Source organism: Haplochromis burtoni, unplaced genomic scaffold (assembly GCF_018398535.1).
Source record: "Haplochromis burtoni strain Fernald_Lab_line unplaced genomic scaffold, NCSU_Asbu1 Contig_343, whole genome shotgun sequence".
NCBI classification, from domain to species: Eukaryota; Metazoa; Chordata; class Actinopteri; order Cichliformes; family Cichlidae; genus Haplochromis; species Haplochromis burtoni.
In genome coordinates this window covers 327,304-344,475 of record NW_024582704.1, presented here as the reverse complement: position 1 = coordinate 344,475, position 17,172 = coordinate 327,304, and the positions used below count along the sequence as shown (strand labels likewise).

The following is a 17,172-nucleotide window of genomic DNA, read 5'->3' as shown; positions in this document are numbered from 1 at the left end:
CCCCGATGCCTCCTTTTTTTTCTCCCTCTCTTGCTTTCTTTCTCTCTTTCAGCTGCCCTTACGGTTTAACGATAACCTGGTGCTGAGGCAGTTGCGTTACACAGGTATGCTGGAGACAGTACACATCCGGCAGTCGGGTTACAACATCAAGTACACTTTCAAGGTAATACACTCAATTACACTGTGTATACTCTTCAAGCATCTGGTTACGCTTCATAATAACCACTTGGGGTTGTTATTGACATTAAAGGACACCTTTTACCCATCTCTGAGTCTGATGTGGGTTTGGCTGAAGTATTTTATAACCCAGAGTGGTTGGGCTCACTGTTCCATCCATCCATCTTCTTAACCTCTTGTTCAGTTAGGGATCCTTTAATTAGTGATTACGGATTGTTAATGTACTTTCCCTTAATTAAAATTCAACATTTAATAGGAATGATTAACCAAAAAAATAGTAATGTAGTACAGAAAAAGTTACTTGTGACTAAACCAGGTACAGTACAATATAAAATATATTTTAAGATAGATCATTTTTTGTTAGACAAACGAATAATGGAAGTAAACATATTTTATACCATCACTAATAATTATAATTTTGGTTGTTTTTTTTTTTAAAGTAAAATAACTCTCAAGAACTCAATTTACAACCCTATCTTTATATTTACCCATTTATTGTTTTGTTTTTTTTCTTTGGATGCAACATGTTGCTTTCATCATAAAAATCATGTAAACTTTATGAGAGAATGATGGAAGATCTGTCTTTAATCTGTCCTATGATACCCGATTATGTGCTTTCCATAATAAACTAAAAGGTTTGCAGCAAAACTTTTCGTTATTAAGTTATTTGTCTTGACAAAGGCCTGCAGACCTACAGAAGACACTATTCATAAATTTTCTCAGGCTGAGCATTTACCCTGATTAGTGAACTAATCTGTGTAAAACTGAAGCTCCCCTTTAAACACTGTTCATTTCCCGAATCTCCCCTTCTTGCGTTATTTTGCGATCTTTGTCGATAAATGCCAAAGATCTTAATTTCCAGAATGCACTGAAAGAGCCAGCTGCTAAAAGTTCAGCAGCAGATCATAGCTACGCAGGCCAGAGTGCTGCTGAAGCGCTCCTGAGCCAAAACTTAAATAACACTCATGTTTCCACAAGTGCAGGCGCCAGTCATGAATTCATCTCCAGGAAACTTGTCGGTGATGTTGCTTCATTTGGGGGGTTCTTTGTATTTTGTGTCATGAGGGACTTATGAGGGATGTGATGTGGCAGCCATCTTTAACCACACTGGCTCTCATAGGAATGATGTCAACCCTGTAAGAAATGTGACTAATAAAGCAGATGAAGTTAGATGCAGATTTGGGAGTGGCTCACTCCTACCTCAGTTTTTTTTTTTTCATTTGCTTTCCATGTTGTGGAGGCGTGTAACCAGTATAGTTTTATTATTTAAGGTCTGTACTGCCAGGATTCCTAAATAGTAATTTCAGAGGCATTTTAACATAGGTGTCTCTTTAAGTTTGTCCAAATGTCAGATGTTTAAAGTGAGAAAATGCTCGATTTAAAGAAAAAAAATGAGATAATTTTGAATTTGATGGGAGCAACTCTTCTCAAAAAGGCTTGGACACGCCACGGTTACCAATGTGCAGCATCCCCTCTTCTTCTAACAGCAGTCTGTAAATGAACAGTTTTCCACTTTGCCCCAGATGAACTTTAACCCAGAGAAGACGACAGGTTTTCTAGATCATGCTCACATATGGCTTCTCTCCATGGCAGAGCTTTGCTCAGCTTTGTGAATGGCACTGTGACCTGTTTCTGGACATGTTCTTGAGTCCATGCAGTGATTTCCATGTTTTTAATGCAGTGCCACCCAGGTCCCACAGATGTATGAATTTCTAATCAAGTAGCTCAACTTTTATTTTTATTTCTTGGATGCATATAGTTATAGTTTTAACCTTTACCCTACCAACTAGCTCTTCAATCAATGCGAAATAAAATCTCCAATAAAATTTGTAATGCTACTATAAAAACAGCTTACTTTCTATATGTACATATCATTATGGCTTTAAGTCTAACATTTGGTTTATAATACCAGTGAGCTGGTATTTCGATGACCTCACTTTGATAATTTTAGCATCAGAGTTGGTCATTTACCAAAAATTCTCCCAAACATATTGAGTGCTGCAGTCAGCTGTAATTAGAAATATCTTGAGCATGGGATCATTTTGGAGGACTCTGCTGTTCAGAACAGAGGCTCTACTTTGTCCCCTGCTTTCCGAAACACTCCCCGTGCTTGTAATTGTATAAACACAGCATCTGTTTCCCTGTCAACCCCCTACAGCCCAGGGTGCAGACTGTATTGACTTCAGACAATGAACCTCAGTTTGAAGAGTGGGAGTTCAGCATATTTATACCATGATGTTTGAGCTTAACTACGGATGACATGGATTTTCACCTGAAACCACATGATGCTCGACAGCATTTTTTAAAATGTTGCTGTTCCTGTAAGAAGAGTGTCTCGTTTCAGTCTGGAGACATATTTTAAATTAATCCCCACTAAAGTGAAACATCTCTGTACAGGAATCTTGTGACTTTTAAAAAATTAAAATCCAGAACATAACAGAGCTGTGGGATGCATCTCATTAATATCTGTCCTTGTTTCTTTGATAGGACTTTGTCCACCACTTCAGTGTGCTGCTTCCAGAGGGCACCAGTGCTACCAGAGAGGGCATCCAGCAGTGCCTGGACCAGCTAGACCTAAAAGCAGACGGATATCAAGTTGGAAAGACAAAGGTAATCCTTCTCCCTTCTTTTCTCCAGATCTTTTATATCAGCTTAAAAACTGTCGAGGCTATTTCTGATGTGTGTTACATTTTCTGTGTACGTATCCATGATATGAGAGTCATTCACTGAAAAAAATGTGAGGTTTTTACATTGTTTCAACTGATTTCTTTAGTTTTTTTTAACAGTTAAATACAAGGAAAACCGTGACTGGTCAAGGACATTACGGATGGGGAGTTGGGATAAACTCATTAAAGAATCCTCTTTAATGAGGATTTAAAAAAAGAAATATGAGTGTCACATATTTGGTATTTTTGTCTAGGGTATGAATGGGGCATGATAGAGGAGTGCATGTTTCTGGGATGGTGTCTATATAATTAGAGGGTCATTCTTGACATTCTTGTGACCACATATGCATCCAAGGCTTTCTGAAGCATGTGTGTTTGCTTGTAATTGATTTTTTTTTTTTTTAAGTTTTGTCTCAATAAGTGTGGATGCCCTGTACTGACTCCATCACGGCTCCTCCCCTCAGGTGTTTCTGCGGGAGGCTGAGCGTCAGCAGCTGCAGGCCTTCCTCCACAAGGAAGTTCTGAGACTCATCGTCATGCTGCAGCGGCGATTCAGAGCCCAGCTGGAGAGGAAGCAGTTTGTCCGGATGAGAGAAGCAGCGGTCTGCATCCAGGTATAGTACAGCGCTCTTCCCCATCACTCCTTTCATCTCCATCTACTTTGCATCAGTCATTTCCTTATGTCTGAGTTCTTACTATAGAATTTGTGAGATTTTTAATTTTGTTTTGTTTAATTTTATGCCTATATCAGGCAAAAGGGTCTGTGTATTGTAACTGAAAATGAATCACAGCCCATTGTCCTCTTTGTTCTATGTAATAATGTGTTAAGTACAGTGCAAAGTTTGCAAAAAGAATATGAACGTACGTGGAAGAACACCTCACTCACAGATGATATTGTCAGCCACCTCCTTATGCCAACTATTGTAATTTCCTTCATTTTACACTCTCAGTTAAAAAGAAAAAAAATCGAAGTCCACTTTGAACGAAGGTGCTTGTACATTATTGGATTAGTTGTCTTCGATGAGCATGAAAGATGTTTTCATTACAGAGATGGTGGCGCTCTGTCCGGTCCATAGACGAAGAGGAGGACAACGATGACCTCAGTGTCCAGGAGGGGGCAGCTTTGTGTCTGCAGAAACACTGGCGAGGTTACAGAGATCGTCAGAGGTTCAGGCTGTGGAGGGCGGCTGCTCTGGTGCTACAGAGGGCATGGAGGTTCTGGCTCCGTCGGCGCTGCACGGCAGCTCTGGTCATTCAGGCAGCCTGGCGCTGTCACCGAGCCAGAGAAGCCGACTTGCGCCTGTATGCTGCTGTGATACAACTACAGGCAGTTTGCAAAGGCTTCCTCACCAGGCGAAGGTAAGCCATGCACCTGTTTATAGAAACTTGAGGTATATAAGCATTTTAAAAGGGTCAATACTCTGAAAATAGCTTCTAAGAGTAGATGACTGTGTGATTTTTATTTTTTTTTCTCCCCCCCTCTAAAGCTGGTTAAAAACCAGATTAATCTTTGCACACTGCTCCTGCCATGTATTTGGGCATTGTTCAGGCTAGGCTTGGTACATGTAACAGCATAGAATTACGCAAGCAATCCGTCCCAAAGCAGCTCTACAGCTGAGCTGCTGTGAGCTCAGAATTTGTGTATGAGACTCCGACACCGCTGAATGTTCGAGCTAGATCAAATTTGTCATCAGTAACTTTACTTGTACAAAGAGTGATGAAAGATGTTAGATGTTTAATTTACGTTAACACAGTAATACTTTCCTGATTGTCAGCTTCAAGAAACTAAGAGAGCAGAAACTCAGGGCGAAAAGGGAGCAGCAGGAACAGCTCCTTCAGCTCCAGAATGGCCAGGTGAGCCTCTCGCAAGACGAGGAGGAGGAGCCACAAGAAATAATTATGGGACTGGACCTCAGCACTTGGGAGGATCGTTCCTACGAACAACGAGAAAAGAGCCTCCAGGAGGTGGTTAAGGAGGCAGGAGGAGAAGATGCTGCGACAAAAGAGAGCCCCTCCAAAACACAAACTGAAGCAGCAACTTCAGTACCAGCACCCTCTGTGACGGTGCGAGAAAGGGCTAGGACTGCAGATGAACCTAGCCAGAGAACCACCCGGGCCAAGAGAGAGAGCCGGCGGATGAGAGAGTTGGAGCAGGCCCAGTTCAGCCTGGAGCTTCTCAAAGTGCGGGCAAATAGCGGCGGAGCAGCGTCCCCGTGCGAAGACCGGCGCTGGTCTCTTGAGCTGGTGCCTCCTGAGCTGGTGCCTCCTGCAAGCCCACCTCTGCTTTCACCCCAAGGCACACCTGACAGCCAGAGCTCCAAAGGCAGCTTTGAGCTTCTCATGATGGATGAGGAGCCACCAAAGGCCAGAGAAGAGGTGACAGACATTGAGGACCCCTTCTCCCCTCTCCCGCCAGTTTCTCCAGTTTCAGACCCTAAGGTGGATGTTGTTTCAACAAGCCCCAAGCCAGCGGAACCATACAGGACAGAGCTTTCTGATACTGTTGCCCACCAAGGCAGCCCGATCAAAACGGACCCCGCCCATGTAGATCCGCCCAAAGTCGACTACCTCCCAACCTTTTATGTCCCTGCTGGTGAGGGCAGCGCAGTAATCTCCCATTCTGCTGCAGAATCTCAACAAAGCAAAGATGCAGCCGTCTCCACAGCCACATCCGTCATCAACAGAAGAGAGTCAACACGGCGCCCAGTGGTGGTGGTCATCAGTATGCAGAAAGAAATACCACTAAGTGAGGAGCTGAGTAACGCTGTCCGCCCCTCTGTAGAAGTTCGAGATTCTACAGCCCAGACGGGCGACTTAACACCTGCATCAAAGAAACCAGACAGACCTGCCGTCCCTGCTCCCACCTCAGTGCCTCAAGCGGACCAGGCTGTCATAGAGAAGCTGGTGCGCCTGAACGAGGAGAAGGAGGAAAGGCAGCGTAATCAGCAGCAGCAGAATGAAAAGGAGATGATGGAGCAGATAAGACGTCAGAAGGAAGTGCTGGAGAAGCAGCGTCTCTACTTTGCTCAGTATGAAAGAGATATGTTTGAGAAACAAAAAGACGAGGCTCTGCTCAAGATAGAGCAGAGTCGACAGAGCGGACAAGATGTCAGTGGAACCGCAGCCTCCAGGAAGCCCCTCAGACCCATTTCGGTGCTGGTTCAGAGAGCAGCAGGGGAGGTTCCTCATACCAGGACGCTGTCAGACTCCACTGTTCCTCAACCCCAGCAGCCTCCACCACCTGCTTCTCCTCCTACAAAAATTCACATGGAGAATAAGCCAGTTCCCGAGGGCTGGGCACCCAAACTCACACTAGAGTCCAGAGACAGGGGAGGAATTAAAGAGAGAGCAACTGCCAAGAAGCCACCAAGCGATCAAGGCACTGCTGTTGGTATGAGAGATAAGCCTGGCAGCATCTTCTTCTCTCCAAATGACAAAGTGACATTTGCAAAGTGAGTACCAAATTAAACAATTTATGCATTTTTATTTTTTGTACTACAATAGCAGATTTGAGGTGGAGGCTGGGACTTTTCACAGAGCTTGTCTCGTTTCTCCAAATAAACATACATTTTGGGATGTTTCAAATGACTCCGAAGCAACAGAAGAGTGTCTTTAATTTTTCTTCCATACTATGGAGTTCTCTACCTCTATTAAGTAATAAGCATGACACATTTGTTCATGCTTATTACTTAATAGATTCACTACATTGATGAAATTTTCTGTGCTTATGTTTTTTCCCATCAGGTTTGCCACTGATACTGTCACTAAAGACACACAAGCTGCCATCTCCAAAGAGGAACCAACGTCTGTGCCCAAATCGTCTAAGGGAACAAAAGCGCGGGATGTAAGCAATTTTTTAAAATGAGCATTTTGTTTGACGTGTGTTTGCATATTTTCAGGAGTGCAGTTTTGTATTGTGAACGAATGAATCTTGGCAGGATAGCTCAGCTAAGCATAGCGCAGCACACCAACATGAGGACCACGATGCACTGAAGCTCAGGTTATTAAAGGCTCCATTAAAACATGCTGTTATCACTTCTGGTAAACTCCAGGTTGGCAGAGCAGGCCAAAAAAAGAAAGCCAGAATGGCACGGACCCGCTCCGACTTCCTCACCCGCACCCCCTTTCTCTCAGTTGGGGGCGATTCAGACGAGGAGGACTATGATGGCGACAGCCTCCACAGCCCCCGTCATTACACTCTACCCCACTCCAAACAGAGCTCCACGGAGACATGCCTAAGAGAGTCCTGTTTCAGTGACTCAGACATGGTAACAGGCGCCATCCAAGCCACAAGTGGCCCTCTCTAAGTTCTTATAAGCGTGGCTTCTCTTTCTAACCCACTCAGCAGAGAGAGCATAGGTCTGCATCACACCTCTGAATCAATATGAGCTCCAATAAATTTCTCTTTTCTCAATAATAAGTTTTTAAAAAAATTAACAAGTTTTCTGGCAGGTATTTCAAAGGGATATTGGAATACCTGCCTTGAGATCATTTTGGATTTTATGTTTCGGGTAATGTGTAATATTCATGTCAGCTTTTAAAGACGTGAATTTAAGCACATCACAACTTTGAATCTACTACTACATTTGATAACCGCTCTAGAAATCAGCAGTGAGTGTGAATCTGGATTTATGCATCACGATGCAGGAGACCTTTTGAAACGTGTTCTTCCTGAAACATGAAGCTTTTTAACATAGATGCTTTTCTAACATAATTTGGCTTCATTTTCTCTCACAGTTCCTTCCTTGGTAGTAAGATTTGCATGTCACCTGATTCTTCTTTCTCTTAGCAGATAACACCAGCCACTAGCCAAACCTTGAAAATCATAAAAGAAAAATATGGTCTTGATTTTTTTTTCCCATCACTTAAACTCTTATTCTCCTCAACTACAAAAAAACTGAACTGTATTATTTGTTTTCAACTCTATATTACAAGCCTTGTGCTTTAGTATTTGTGTTATACCTTTTTTACATCATGTTTGGCAAAATGTAATTTCAGCCAGTGCAGCACCAGTGATGTGGTGCTGCCATCTAGTGGCTCATTTTTGCCTTCAGCTCATAATCATACTTGAACAAATGGAATCTCTTTTTTTCTTCTTCTCATTTTGTCTTAAAAATGTTACCTGTCCCGATGTTGTTTCAGCCTGCAAGCTCCGAGGAGAAAAAGAAGCTACACAAAACCATGTCATCAGGCGATTTGGTCAAAGAGGACTCGCTACGTAAAAATTCACAAGATGGAAGGTTTGCTCTTCAACTTTGCATTTCTAGCAAAAAATAGGAAAATGCACACAAAAGAAAAGCATAACTATATAAAACCATATAAAAACATGAGCAAAATAACATATATACACATCGATTGTATCACATAGTGCTATTACCTTCAGAAAAGAGTCTTCTGCATACAGCCATGTCTTGTCATTGACACGATTTTTGTTTTTGTATGATTTGGGCTTTTGAGACTTTTTCATTTGCTTGTCACTTCTGTTTCCTTTCGACTAGGAGTCGTAAGATTCTTGGGCCGCGTTTTTGGGGCAAGAGCAAGTACGGGGATAAGAAGACTTCCAGAGAAAAGCTGATCTGTGGGGCTGAGGCCTTGGATGGAGACACTGGAGACACTGGTCCTCTGCTTGGAGAAGGTGTGATTTCCAAGAGTAAAATGTATCCATTTCAGATATACTGTTATTATTTTTTTTTGTCTTTTAAGAACTGAAAGTTGTTGAGTAGGAGATAATAGATGCTGAAAAGCTTTTTACTAAATAAATGTAATTGGTTTAAATATATTGAATAAAAATAATATTGTTGCCTCTGAAGCGTCACTGATTGGAGTTCTCTTCCTTGTAGCAGGTCAGGAAAACATGTCGCCGCCATGCAGTCCTGATCTGACCTTAAATCAGTCATTTAGAGACTCGAAAGAGAACAGGGAGCCATCTCCCAAGGTAAAGCGGAGGCGTAGTGTGAAGATCAGCAGCGTGGCTCTGGAGTCTGCCCAGCGGCAGAATGACACGCTGCAGATACTGACCTCCATCGGCGACTACAGGAGCATGAACGACTTCCTTGTGAAGAAGGTACAGCAATATATGCCATCTGCATTACGTAGAGCTCGAAGATGAACTTGAGTATCAGAGTTTTGATTCTTTATATTTGAACTGCACATCAGGTATTAGTCCAGTGTCGTTTATGATCATGCTATGTTGGTGTCATGTTTTAGATCAACGACTTGGATGCAGAGGACAGTAAAAAGGACACCTTGGTGGACATCGTGTTTAAAAAGGCTCTGAAGGAATTTCGTCTTAATATCTTCAACTCCTACTCCACAGCACTCGCAGTAAATCCTCTGAAGGCTTTTTATATTTGAATATAACCATTCAAACTGAAAAGTCACATGTTCCCAGACTAGAAAGATAAATAGTGCACTCTTCCTGTGACTCCTCCCTAGATGGATGATGGTAAGAGTATCCGCTACAAAGACCTTCATGCACTGTTTGAGCAAATCTTGGAGAAGATAATGCGACAGGAGCAGAGGGACTGGAGGGAGTCTCCTGTCAAAGTGTGGGGGAACACCTTTAAGATTTTCCTGGACGAGTTCATGATTGAGTACAAACCTGCACACTGTGCACTCAGTAAGGTAATGACACTCTTCTCACTGTACAGGTGAATAGGCACACAAATAATTTATATTTACAAAAAACTACTGGGTGCTATTTATTGATAATAAAATATAATAAGAAGTAAAATATCTGTCTTATTGTCATTTGTCTTTTTCTTTCTTTTTTTTTTTTTCTTAACTGCAGCCATTGCCAAAACCTGAACGCAAGAAACGAAGGAAGAAGGACACAGACAATGTAAATTTGCCTTTATCCTCGTCAACATTAAGGGCATGCTCACAATCATTGCAAAAAATTGTGATGTAATCAGAAAAAAGTGCACTTAAACAATATAAAATATATGAACGCAAACTCAAATGAACCTGTGCTCTGCTGCCCCCTGCAGGTGGAGGAGCATAACGGCCACATCTTCAAGTCCACCCAGTACAGCATCCCCACATACTGTGAATATTGCTCGTCGCTCATCTGGATGATGGACCGGGCCTGTGTGTGCAAATGTGAGTATGCACGCACAGTGTCACAGCTAAAGAACCCCTGAGTGTAATACAGCCAGGAAAAGTGGACGCTTCGAAGGCCACTGAATGTGGAGCGTGCTAGCACAAAAATGTTTGTGACAGAAAATTAATAATCAAAAAAAGGTTTTAATCTTGGATGTGCTGCTTTGTAAAATATATGTGATGCTGTAATTTGCATTGTCACATGAAGAGTAGTCCCTCTGATGGAGGAACATCAGTAGTTTTAAAATGAACTAATTATAACACTTTTAATAGTTAACTGAACCATAATGAAGCAAATCCCAGATGTACTCCTTTAAAACATCCTCTGATGGAAACGGTGCAGATAAAGTCGAGCTTGTTGAGGTTGTCCGAGGTTCTTGCTGAGTGAAGTTAAAGACTAAAAATTCCCAGAGTGGTGGAAAGACCAAATAATTGAAATGTCCTTAACACTGATGTCAGTGTGCTCCATACACGGACACACATACTGTTGGTTCCATAGCAGAGGGCATTAGACTTTCACTTTTATATGTTTCATAGAGACTTGGCCTCAGCCTAACCATGACCTTCATTCTACACATAAACGTAAACCTTTAATTGCTTATGTGAGCTTGCTTCCCCCCAAAAGTAATCAAGTTCCTGTGACTATGCAAACCAGATAGGTCAAGATAGCAATGGGAATGCCAGCGTATCAGTTACATAATCCAACTAATTTAATTAATATGATATAAAAGAATTAACTTTTTCATGACCGCAAATGCGCACAGACACACATCTGTGCTTCACGTGGATGTTCACATGAAGTTTTGCGCGGACACACACACACACACACACCCCTTCTGTGGCCGAGCTGTGCTCAGTCTGGCCTCAGAGATAGAGCCCCTCCCTTCTCTCCCTCCTCGGCCCTAATCAGATTGTTTTCAACTGGACTCATGGGGTCTGCGGCTCCGTGTCTCCAGAGATTTCTCCACACAATTTTGCCCTTTAGTCACACAGGATGTTTTCTTCGTGCCAGCCAACACTGCTTTGGTTTCTCATGTGCTGAATTTTTTATGGTTTTTTTTTTAACCTTTTCTTACAACTTCTGCTGAATAATGAGGAGGCACTGTCTTTCTGTGGATAATGGAAATGATGTGTTTGATCTCTATGGCTGTGTCTATCCAGTGTGCCGGTATGCCTGCCACAGAAAGTGCTGCCAGAAGACGACCACCAAATGCAGTAAGAAGGTGAGTCGGCCATATTGTGCACCGTCGCAGTGATGTCCCATGACAGTAATTGTGTTGTTGTGGGTTTATGTACAGTAGTTAGTGTTATTTCTACTTTTTGATCTTATGAAAATTGTTAAAGACTGTACTTAGTTTGCTGAATTAATGATATTTAAACTATAACATTAGTTTTGGATGAACTCTGAATGGTGTGAAGGCATGTGTCATATGTGTGTTTTTATAAGAGCATATTATGGTTGTGTCTGAATAGTTCGATCCAGAGCTGTCCTCCAGACAGTTTGGAGTAGAAGTTTCTCGCCTGACTAACGATGAGAGAACAGTGCCTCTGGTAGTGGAGAAGCTTATCAACTACATTGAGATGCACGGCCTCTACACTGAGGGAATTTACCGCAAATCTGGTTCCACCAATAAAATTAAGGAGCTCAAGCTGGGACTTGATACAGGTAAACTTGGCTGCAACTCAGTGAGCAGGTGAACGGTGCTAGCTGGCTTTAAAAAGCTGCTTGCAATTACTCAGTGTCTGCGTTTTGTGTCTGCATTGTCTTTGTGGTCCCACAGATGTGGAGAACATGAATCTGGACGACTACAACATCCACGTTATTGCTAGTGTTTTCAAGCAGTGGCTGAGAGACCTGCCTAATCCTCTGATGACATTTGAGCTGTATGACGAATTCATACGTGTCATGGGTGAGTGGTCGCATATGCCGACTATTGCTGTGGTTCAGTTGAATTGCACTTGAGAATTTGGCCACACATATTCTGCAGACATCAGAATGTATGTGTATTGGTTTGCTGCAATAGTAAAAAGTGAGTTCTTGTGTGGGATATTAATCCACAGGTTTGCAGGATAAAAAGGAAATGACCAGAGGTGTGTATTCAGTTATTGACCAGCTAAGCAGAACTCATCTAAACACTCTGGAACGCCTCATATTTCATCTGGTCAGGTAACAGCTTTTTCCTTAATATGTGAAGATGATTTAGTTCCTTCTTGATAGACAAGTAAAACGCAGAATTCATTCTTTTAGGATTGCTTTGGAAGAAGAGACAAATCGTATGTCACCTAATGCCTTGGCTATAGTTTTTGCTCCTTGCATCCTTCGCTGTCCTGACACCACTGACCCACTGCAGAGCGTCCAGGACATCAACAAGACAACAGCGTAAGGCTATGTCTAATGTCTGTCAAACAATTCACTGCCTTTGTCTAAGGTAATAGATCTTGGTAAAGGAAAACTGATGTTGACTTAATCTGTTTCATATCGGAACAGTAAAGTTAAGCATGAAAAACCACACTGGTATGCCTTTCTATGACTGGGACGCAGCTGTGGACCCAATGGGTGGCCAAGGGTGGCCATTTCCATTATAAACCACACCTGGCTGTACCACACAAACAATAACAAAGCCTCTGAAGGGGATCAACACATACTCAGAAGCGGAGTTATGGCCATTGACACACATTTTAATAGCATAACCACCCATTTAAATAACAGCATTAATGAAAAGAATAAAGTTTGCAAACATTCCAGATTCCTTTTTTCTTATGGTCTTAATAAGAATGATTGATTGATAAAACTGAAGAATCAGTTTTATTTAGAATATAAATAATATATATAAAAATAGTCTGGCTCCAGTACTGATGAGAGAAGAAAGTGGGGAAGGTTACAAAGGAACAAGCAGTCAGAACAGAGGTCAGCTGTGGTGATTTTAGTCATTACTTAGTAACAGAACAGCATTGTTGCTTCATATCAGTTCAATACGGTCTGTTTTTCCTCAGTGCTGTCTCCAAATGTTTGCTTTGATATATGTGTATTTGGAAATGAGTTATAGTTTAATACTATATAAATATATATAATAATATATAAATAAAGTTGGATTGATTTGAATTGCGTTTGGCCTGCTTTGCTGCAGATTTCCTCGCTAATGGTGGATAGAGTTAGTGGCTTGAGAGATTTAATTTACTTTCTTGACAGAAAACCATAGAAATCAGTAACCCAAGCGAAGAGAAATGCCATATATTGTACTGTATGGGGGGGAAAAAAACTGCATGGAGAGGAATGTTATATACCTTTTTATATGAAGTTATCGTTTTGCAGCACTGTTTGAAATTTCCAGTAACTGAAGTTTGTCTCTTGCTGCCTCTTCATAGGTGCGTAGAACTTATTATCTGTGAACAGATGAATAAGTACAAAGTGAGACTAAAGGACATCAGCACTCTGGAGTTTGCTGAGAATAAAGCCAAGTCCAAACTGACGCATATCCGACGGTCAATGGTAAGCTCAATCAGCATGACCAGGCCCACGGTTATCAGAGAAATGACTCATTACTACTGTAAATCTACCTAACCTTTACTCCTTCACTGCTTGACCTGCCATGATTTCCTCCTTTATAACCTGCTTCTCTCCTCCCTAACATGTCTTTTCCTTTACCCAGAGACCAGTACTAATAGCTGTTAGATTTATGTGCATAGCACACATTATGGTATGTAAACACACACCATGGTTTGCATCCCCAAAGAATCATCCAGTGTTGTGGTGTACAGAACACTGTATCCAGTATATGTTGAGATATAAACATCTGTCATCCATCCATCAAGCACGAGTCATCACGGCACTGAGTCTGTTTTGTTGTTGTTCTTCTTGCCATATTGTGTTCTATTACCATCTCACGTGGATGCAATTAAATCTCATAATTAGATTTACTTTATCGCTGTATGTTAATAGAATGTTTTCAGGGCATTCAGCATAAAGGCTTTTTAGGAAACTGTCTACATAAATTGTGGACATAGGTCATCATTGTTTTTTTTCTTCTGGCTTCTCTTCTTCGATGGGTTGGAAGACTTTCATTCCCCAACGAAGTGCCATTTTAGTGTAACGCAGGGGTGTCAGAGTCATTTTAGTTAATGAACCATGTTCAGGAAATTTGAACACATGCTGACCATTGTATAACCTATTAAAATAAAAGAACTCACTCACATGTGATTTTTTTTTTCTTCCCATTTATAAAATGTCAGTCCGGCTTTAGTGTAATACAGCAAATAGCAATTAGCACATTGTGGGTCAGTTTCTTTGTGAAACTGAAAATAAAATAACTCATGATCCCAAGGTTGAAGGCTATAAAACCGATGATTCAGGATACTGGTTTAGATTGAATTTGCAAAGTTTGGATAGCCACTCATGATGTGATTCATTCTTAACAATTTCCAACACAATGCCTCCCGGGGCCAAATACAGTAGGTCCAAAGAAAAACCTTCCACTCCTTCTCAGTATCTATGCACAGGGTGAGATTGAACCTTTCTGTGGACTGGATCCTGCACACAGGCTGCAGGCTTTGACACCCATGGTATAATGCAATTAGTAATATTGTTGCAACTTTAAAGAAGCGCAAGATGGTGTCCTCCTGAAGTGTAGCTATCACTCAGTCACTAGAATTACCAGATTATTTCTGCACATTAAGCTCGACCATTTTGAACCTGGCACTGCTGATATTTTGATTCTTATTACTTTTGCTCAAAGCAACCAGATGCAGCCAAAAAGGTAAAGTTTGTTCATAAACTGTGTCTGGGTGCGATTGGTCAATGCATGTGTGAGTCAAGAGCTGCCAGCTCAAAGAGCTGTAATGTATATAACAGCGTTTACATTTTATGATAACCAACATTTTAAAAAATTAAAAGTCCACTCTTGATTTGCTCCTCAGGGAAAAGGTCGCTCCCAGCGACCAAGCTACCACATACCTTCACCTCCTGTTAGTCCGCGGCTGCAGCCTATGGCTGACGCTGCCATAGAAGAGAGCGGCGGTGAAGAGGGAGCGGAGTCGTTACCTGACATCCCGGAGCATCAGCAGGCAGCCATGCAGCAGGAAGAGAGGGTGCTGACAGAGGAAATTGAAAGCCTTCAGAAAGAGAAGTAAACATTCTCACTGTGCTTTAAATGTTGAATTATCTGGCTTGTGTGTTGCATTGATGCCAGCTGTGTGTCATCACTTGTGCGCAGCTCATTTGTTTTTCTGGATGATGCTTGTCTCTACAGGGAGGAGTTGACCTTTGAGATGCTGTCTCTGGAGCCACGAGCATCAGATGATGAGACCCTGGAGTCTGAGGCCTCCATCGGTACAGCTGACAGCTCTGAAAACCTTAATGTGGACTCTGAAGAGACCATTTCTGACTTCTCTGGTATGCCATACTGATCATTCTAAACTGCCTTATCATTCACAATTCTTCGTGTGCATATAAAAAATATTGACCTCTTTGCATTTTTTGGGTGGGGGTTTCTCCAGAGAGAGGTCCTTTGTTGACATTGCCCTGGACTCTGAAATCTGACGGGAAGAGCCCCCGACGCAGAGTTCTCCGCCGCCAACCTGCGTCTCTGGATTCTGTAGACTCGTGTTTCACTGGGTCCTCGTACTCCTCCTCATCACATTTCCATCCTTCATCGTCTTCTTCTTCCACCCGGCGCTTTCGTTTCCAGTCCAAGTCTTCTGGTGTCAGCTCGGGTCCATCACAGGCCGAGAGTCTGACTCCACCCATAGCCTCCCCATCCTACAGCTTAGACAACAGCTCTACCGGAGATCAGGAAGTGATTTATGATGAAAGGCCCCAGTTTACCAGCCGAGGCACTTACAATCCAGATAAGGGTAAGCAGAAACTTAAGGGAGCCAAACATACTGCCCCAAGGCCCTCCAGAGAAGGTGGTGGTCATGGCAGGGACCCTTCAGACATGCCACAGCCTGTGGTAGTATATGGAAGTAATGAATTCATGGTATGAAGGACAATGAGACACCAAAGCGATCCCTATCCAACTTCCTGCCAGGCATACATGTTCCCAATGGGAGGTGACAAACTGGCAACTGATCTCCACTCCTCAAACCACTCTTGCTTAGCCTTTCATTCTTAAAATCTGCAAAGAAATTTCCCCAAGTGCTGTGTACAGTGTTTCCCCCTCCTGAGGCGGGGAGGAGAATTGTCTGGAAGAGAAACAAGAATCAGTAGATGGGCTCTTCTGTGGATGAAACTGCCAATCGTGCTCTCACAGTGTCTTGGCAACTCTTTACTCGGCGCCAAGAGGAGACAAACTGAGCAGGAGGACAGAGAAAAGGGAATGTTGGAATATGCAGAAGAAAACACTGCATCAGGGAATATTACAGAGCTGGAAAGCTGAAGCAGTGTACTACAGAAATTGAGAAGAAAAACAAATCAGGCACCATCAGGCGTCGCAGATGTTACAGTGAACTTAAAGCTCACGACTATAGGCTGCTTTATGAGTTTACAATAAATGTAAGCAGCGGATGCTTTATTACAAAATAATTTTTCCCTTATTTAAAAATTTTAATGTCACAGAAATTCTTTATAGCATATAATATACAGGTATAAATACTGTACAAAGCCGGAACACCAGCCTCTGCTGGGTAGTTGAAGTCAAATATTTATCTTGTTTTTTGTTTATTTTTGGTTTTTTAAAATTGAGATTCTTGAACAGAGATGTTTGGGTTTGGGCAGTGGATCCCACACTTCTGTTGTGTACATGTGCCGAGAGCTCATGCGTGACTGTATGTTTGTGTGAGACAGAAAAGAAAAAAACCCACTTAATGTGTTTTAAGTTTGTGCTGCTTTTTTTTTTTTTTCTTTTTCCCCTTACAAGGGAAATACAGCCATCAAAGGGACCAAGTCAGCTGGTGTGTATTCCAGCCAAGGGGATCCCAGCTCTTTAGGAATGTTGGAATCTGTGATAAAATTCCTGCATTCACCGCTTAACAGCCATACAACTGTTATGTACAGTACAGGTCATATGTACAGTATAGAGAACAAATGCCATTCTATTCTTGAAATCCATTATTACCCACTCCCAAAGCCATTCTCTTCTGTCTCTTAAGCATTTGCTCAATAGCAACCATGCAAGAACATAAAATCATTGTGTCTTGTCATTATTAATGTGTGAATGTTTTAGTTGAAAATGTCCAACTGCATAAGTGCAATTCTTTTCTTTAGGCCTGTGTTTAAAATAGGGAATTACTC

The 17,172-nt window shown here is 42.0% G+C and overlaps 1 protein-coding gene across 8 annotated transcripts in view; it reads left to right on the top strand.

Annotated features, from left to right (window-relative positions):
* Positions 1–17,065, top strand: part of myo9aa (myosin IXAa) — a 100,514-nt gene extending 83,449 nt beyond the window's left edge. For 5 of the 8 annotated variants that reach the window (XM_005942494.2, XM_005942498.3, XM_005942499.3 and 2 more), the window contains 24 exons: positions 53–163; positions 2,665–2,787; positions 3,308–3,457; positions 3,892–4,202; positions 4,619–6,295; positions 6,588–6,687; positions 6,896–7,111; positions 7,986–8,083; positions 8,342–8,478; positions 8,684–8,907; positions 9,051–9,167; positions 9,279–9,467; positions 9,634–9,684; positions 9,833–9,944; positions 11,106–11,167; positions 11,418–11,610; positions 11,726–11,854; positions 12,006–12,111; positions 12,193–12,324; positions 13,311–13,434; positions 14,678–14,698; positions 14,859–15,067; positions 15,191–15,333; positions 15,438–17,065. In XM_005942494.2, coding sequence (XP_005942556.1) covers positions 53–163; positions 2,665–2,787; positions 3,308–3,457; positions 3,892–4,202; positions 4,619–6,295; positions 6,588–6,687; positions 6,896–7,111; positions 7,986–8,083; positions 8,342–8,478; positions 8,684–8,907; positions 9,051–9,167; positions 9,279–9,467; positions 9,634–9,684; positions 9,833–9,944; positions 11,106–11,167; positions 11,418–11,610; positions 11,726–11,854; positions 12,006–12,111; positions 12,193–12,324; positions 13,311–13,434; positions 14,678–14,698; positions 14,859–15,067; positions 15,191–15,333; positions 15,438–15,925 — 5,223 coding nt within the window. In that variant the 3' untranslated portion in view covers positions 15,926–17,065. The remainder of the gene's footprint in view (positions 1–52; positions 164–2,664; positions 2,788–3,307; positions 3,458–3,891; positions 4,203–4,618; positions 6,296–6,587; positions 6,688–6,895; positions 7,112–7,985; positions 8,084–8,341; positions 8,479–8,683; positions 8,908–9,050; positions 9,168–9,278; positions 9,468–9,633; positions 9,685–9,832; positions 9,945–11,105; positions 11,168–11,417; positions 11,611–11,725; positions 11,855–12,005; positions 12,112–12,192; positions 12,325–13,310; positions 13,435–14,677; positions 14,699–14,858; positions 15,068–15,190; positions 15,334–15,437) is intronic. The other 3 variants (XM_005942496.3, XM_005942500.3, XM_005942497.3) reach the window with 3 other exon arrangements.
* The last annotated feature ends 107 nt before the right edge of the window (positions 17,066–17,172 follow it).